Raw genomic sequence first — 6,154 nt, forward strand, 5'->3', positions numbered from 1 at the left:
CATATTTTCTAGTAGGACCATAAAATGATATATGAACAAACATAATTTAGACAATTTGAGGAGAAGGCTTTATTAGTTTCACAAACGTTCTCATACAAAGTGCTTAACATAAACTTTTCGGAGCACAGCTTCATGAATTACAGATCTGAATGGAATGCTATTGTGAGGCCAGGTACATGGAATGTAAAAGCCAATACTTCTCCTCCCACAGCTAAACTAGATTCACTACGCCAGAGGAGGGAATGTGTAACCTGCAAGACCATTCAATTTGACCCAACATATGATTAGAATAGCATAAGAACCATATAAAAATGCATAACTAAAATCAAAATCGTGTGAATCCAAAGAATAACAAGTATCAAAATTGCATGTATGCAATGCCGATCATCATAATTCCATTAATATATTTCACTTATTTCCGCACTTGTAGCCATGTGGGAACGGCTTCTTGCAGAAATTGGCAACGTAGCCAACCTTCTCCATACAATATATCTTCTCTTTCTCCTTGGTGACACCAGCGCAAAGGCATGGGATGTTTTCCTTTTGCCACACGGCGCAACATGCATCCGATGGATCTAGCTTCGGATTTGCTGGCCATTGTTGATACTTAGCACACTCCTTGATCATTGCCTGTCGGTCACCCTCGCATTCGTCAGCCGACATGGCTACCCCGATAGTGAGGATGATGAAACATAAGCACATGAGTTTCGCCATGACTATGGCTTTTGTATCTGCTACACTAGAGCCTTCTCTATCCCTTTGATGTTATAATTGTTTGTGTGGCTTCTCTGTGAATGTGTGGGATACATGACTTCGTTAGCTATGGCTTGGTTTATATAGCCTTGTTTGAGATGATGATATGGGCACATGCATCAGTTGTATATCTTGAAGATATGGCACCATGTCAAGCAATTAATATGTACATTAATTGCACTCTAGAGGCTACATCATACATTAGTTCTATATCTTGAAGATACGATATTGTATCAAACAATGAATGTTCACATTAACTCTCTATCTACATGCTATACCTTGAAGATACGAAATAGCATCGAACAATGAGTGTGTACATTAACTCCACATCGACACATTATACATACATTAGTTGTACTATATATGATATATCTTGAAGATATGGTACTGCATAAAAAATGAATATATCCATTAGTTGCACATCTACATGCTACAATACTACAATAATTATATATATCTTGAAGATAGAAAGATATGGTACTGCACCGAAAAATGAACATGTGCATTAATTACACATCTACATGTTACAACATTACATTAATTATAAGTATCTTGAAGGTATGGTACTGCATCAAAAAAATGAACTGTATATTAATTACACATCTACATGCTACAACATTACAACCATAATATCAGATTTGCTATTTCACATCTAGATGTGAAATAACTACTTCACATCTAAGTCTTGAGCCATTGGATCTCTTCTATCTTCAAGATTCGTGCAAACCTATTTTTGTCCCGTTGGTGCATTCGCTCGCGGCTGTTGTGTGTCGCGCGGCCCGTTTTCAGGTTAATGCTAGTAGCGGGCCGGAGTGTTTGTCACGATAGTTGGGCTGGCAGGCCGTTTGTCTCTCTCAGAGTAGTTTTCTCCCTCGCATTCATTTTGCACATTTCCCATTCCTCTTCGTCCTCCTCCAGGGGCTCTGGATAACGAGAAGGGAGAGAGACGCCATTGGAGTAAGTTTTTTTGCCCTGTTCATATTTTTTTCTTCTTCTTTGTTTCTGTCCAGTTATTGTTTCTTGCTCATAGATTGAGCAGCATCCCCTCTTCTTTGTTTGTGTATTCATCAATCTAGGGTTTGTCCCGCAATCGACCCAAATGTGGGTAGGGTTCCTCACATATTAGTACCATCCCTATTTTTGTTTGTGTATCCATCTATCTAGGATTTTTTCATCAATATATCCAAATGTTGGGAAGGGGGGGGCGTTCAAGTAGGTCAAGATTCAGCGGGTCGCTAGGTAGTGCGCAGAGATTCAGTCTATGCCCTTTTTTAGTTCAGGTGATTTAGTGTCAAGGTTGATTTTTGATTTTAGTCTAGATCCATGTTGTTCCATTTTTTTCATGTAAGTATAACGTTTGTTAAGGTTTGTCCAGTATCATAACTTTATACATGTGCTTATTTTTTCTGATTTGCCTTAGTGAACATTCGGATCACTTGCGTCGGGCTAAAATCAACTTTGCTAATAGTCTACAACAATTTCCTTTTTTAAAAGATAAGAGCAAAACGTAAACAAAGAAGCACCTCACAAATGAATCAACTTATACATCCCTCGTTTTATTTGTTTTTTTCATGTACCTAGGGTTTGTTCCCAATCCACTCGAATGTAGGGAGCTAGGGGATTTGAAGTAGTCAAGATTCAATGGGTGGCTGGATAGATTGTGTGTGTAGGAAATTCAGTGGATTCATAGGATTTTTCTTTTCAGCAGGAGTAGATTTTATTTAGTGTTTTTGCTAGATTCATTGGGGGTTGGTTCATTTTTTAGTTTTTCTAGATCATGTTTATTGTGTCTGGTAGGTAGGAAATGAGGTTTAACCCTCGAGTTTGGTTTGATTACGCGTAGGGTTTGATAGATAAGTAATTTTCTTATCAGAGCTAGTTTCAATTTGTATCAATCAAGGTTCATTTTCTTTCATTCTAGATCTATGTTTTGTCACATTTTTTTCATGTCAGTATATCTCTGTTAATGTTTGCCTAGTAATCATAGCTTATACATTGTGCTTCTTGATTTATTTGTATATTTATTTACTTAACGAGCATTCAGATGAGTTGTGTCAGGTTATGGGTGAGGACTAATGCCATGCGATGTTTTTTGTTTGTACCTTGCATTAGCCTCTAATTTTTTCTTTTGCTCTGTCCTCGAACAATAGCAACTAGTACGCGATCAATGTAGTTTGTGTATGCTTTTTTTATGGGCTAAACCATAGGTACTATATGTGTCGTTCCCATATGCAAAGTATGTATGTTTCCATATGCAAAGTATGACTACAAAATGACATATTATGCAGTTTACTAGTTTGCATGTCTCATATACTAGTTACTAGTTATATATCATTTTATTTGTACAGATTCTTATTTTTGGTTTTTGGACAAAGATGGTCTGTACAGTAGGATCCCGATAAGGTTTGTTTGAACATTTGTATCCACGCATCTCAAGGTAGGAAGAAGTATTCTTAATGCTATGTGACCCCCATGTCTAATATTATTTATTTATTATTGTTCAGAAAATGATGAACTACCTTGTTTGGGATTATGAACATTTGTTCTTTTTCTTTTTTGTAGCTTTATGAGCTGGTGAGAATTTGTTATTTTTAGTATAAATGGCTCAGTTTCTAAACTATTTTCTTTACCCATGCAGAATGGTGTGCCCAGTTTGCCATTCGCATTGTGAGAGTGACAACGAGCAGAGATTTGGCTTTGTCATTCGCGAGGGATCCAAAGCAGCAACCGTAATTCCTTGTTTTATTGATTTTTTCTTTCCTCAGAAATGTTTTTCATCCTTTTTATATGTGTAAGTTTTTTTTGCTAATTGTTTGATGCTTTTTCTTTTTTGTATTTGTTGTTAACAGAACATCCCACGCACTACAAGGAACCAATTTAACAAGATGTCAGGCCTGAACTGGCATATATGTGTTTCCTTGGAAGTAGGCTTGCAGCAGATCTTGGTTCGATAGGACAGGACATGGCTGGAGTTGGGGGTGAAGAAGATGAAGGAAATATGCCCTAGATGAAATAATAAAGTTGTTATTTATATTTCCTTATATTATGTTAAATATTTATTATTCATGCTACAGTGTATTAACGGGAAACTTGATACATGTGTGAATACATAGACAAAATAAAGTGTCCCTAGTATGCCTCTACTTGACTAGCTCGTTAATCAAAGATGGTTAAGTTTCCTGACCATAAACATGTGTTGTCATTTGATGAACAGGATCACATCATTAGGAGAATGATGTGATGTACAAGACTGATACGTCTCCAACGTATCTATAATTTTGATTGCTCCATGCTATATTATCTACTGTTTTTTACTATATTGGGCTTTATTATCCACTTTTATATTATTTTTTGGACTAACCTATTAACCGGAGGCCCAGCCCAGAATTGTTGTTTTTTGCCTGTTTTAGGGTTTCGAAGAAAAGGAATATCAAACGGAGTCCAAACGGAATGAAACCTTCGGGAACGTGATTTTCTCACCGAATACAACTCAGGAGACTTGGACCCTACGTCAAGGCACGTAACAGGAGGCCACGAGGTAGGGGGCACACCCTACCCTATCAGGCGCGCCCCCCACCCTCGTGGGCCCCATGTTGCTCTACCGACGTACTTCTTCCTCCTATATATACCCACGTACCCCCAAACGATCAGAAACGGAGCCAAAAACCTAATTCCACCGCCGCAACTTTCTGTATCCACGAGATCCCGTCTTGGGGCCTGTTCCGGAGCTCCGCCGGAGGGGGCATCGATCACGGAGGGCTTCTACATCATCATCCAAGCCCTTCCAATGAAGTGTGAGTAGTTTACTTCAGACCTATGGGTCCATAGTAGCTAGATGGCTTCTTATCTCTTTGTGGATCTCAATACAATGTTCTCCCCCTCTCTCGTGGAGATCTATTCAATGTAATCTTCTTTTTGCGGTGTGTTTGTTGAGATCGATGAATTGTGGGTTTATGATCAAGTCTATCTATGAATAATATTTGAATCTTCTCTGAAATCTTTTATGTATGATTGGTTATCTTTGCAAGTCTCTTCGAATTATCAGCTTGGTTTGGCATACTAGATTGGTTGTTCTTGCCATGGGAGAAGTGCTTAGCTTTGGGTTCGATCTTGCGGTGTCCTTTTCCAGTGACAGAAGGGGCAGCAAGGCACGTATTGTATCGTTGCCATCGAGGATAACAACATGGGATTTTTTATCATATTGCATGAAACTATCCCTCTACATCATGTCATCTTGCTTAAGGCGTTACTCTGTTTTTAACTTAATACTCTAGATGCATGTTGGATAGCGGGCGATGAGTGGAGTAATAGTAGTAGATGCAGGCAGGAGTCGGTCTACTTGTCTCGGACGTGATGCCTATATACATGATCGTACCTAGATATTCTCATAACTATGCTCAATTCTGTCAATTGCTCAACAATAATTTGTTCACCCACCGTAGAATACTTATGCTCTTGAGAGAAGCCACTAGTGAAACCTATGGCCCCCGGGTCTCTTTCTCATTATATTAATCTCCATCACTTTATTATTCCTTTGCTTCTACTTTTTGCTTTGCATCTCTATACCAAAAATACCAAAAATATTATTTATCATCTCTATCAGATCTCACTTTCGTAAGTGACCGTGAAGGGATTGACAACCCCTAAGCGCGTTGGTTCCGTTGAGCTATTGCTTTTGTGTAGGTACAAGGGACTCATGCGTAGCCTCCTACTGGATTGATACCTTGCTTCTCAAAAACTGAGGGAAATACTTATGCTACTTTGCTGCATCATCCTCTCCCCTTCGGGGAAATCCAACGCAGTGCTCAAGAGGTAGCAAGAAGAATTTCTGGCACCGTTGTCGGGGAGTCTGCGCAAAAGTCAACATACCAAGTACCCATCACAATCCCTATCTCCCGCATTACATTATTTGCCATTTGCCTCTCGTTTTCCTCTCCCCCAATTCACCCTTGCCATTTTATTCGCCCTCTCTCTATCCTCCTCTCTATTTGCCTCTTTTGCCCGTTTGCCTTTTGTTTGCTTGTGTGTTAGTTTGCTTTCTTGTCGTTATGGCTAGTCTCATATCTTCTCCGTTGTCTCCCTAGAATGAGGTTCTAAATTTTAAACAAAGGGGGGGGGGAGAAAATCTAAAAGATGCTTGGTATAGAATTTGCAATGCTCAAAATAGATCTACCAGGAAGCAATCTACTTCAGTTCTTCTCTGCAATTTTTATGTAGGTCCTAGTCCTTGGTATAGATATATCCTTGATACCATTACTGGAGGGAATTTCTTGGGTAGCCATACTTTTGATTCTTATAATGCTATGTTAGATTTATTTGGCTCACCACCTCTTTTGGTTAATGGAACTATGTTAACTTTGGAGCATGTTATGCAAAGACTTGAAATTATTGGAAATAAAGT

The 6,154-nt window shown here is 38.7% G+C and overlaps 1 protein-coding gene across 1 annotated transcript; it reads right to left on the reverse strand.

Annotated features, from left to right (window-relative positions):
• Positions 1-356: 356 nt before the first annotated feature.
• On the reverse strand, positions 357-815 carry LOC125552666 (uncharacterized). The gene has a single exon (XM_048716332.2). The coding sequence runs from the start codon at positions 712-714 to the stop codon at positions 409-411; it is 306 nt and encodes a 101-aa protein (XP_048572289.2). The 5' UTR covers positions 715-815; the 3' UTR covers positions 357-408.
• Positions 816-6,154: the final 5,339 nt, after the last annotated feature.

This window comes from Triticum urartu, chromosome 1A (genome assembly GCF_056163025.1).
Source record: "Triticum urartu cultivar PI428250 chromosome 1A, HENAU_Tu73, whole genome shotgun sequence".
Lineage (NCBI taxonomy): Eukaryota > Viridiplantae > Streptophyta > Magnoliopsida > Poales > Poaceae > Triticum > Triticum urartu.

What these genes read in the sequence shown, in the direction of transcription:
- LOC125552666 (XM_048716332.2), bottom strand. Translation starts at nt 714, where the DNA reads ATGGCGAAACTCATGTGCTTATGTTTCATCATCCTCACTATCGGGGTA.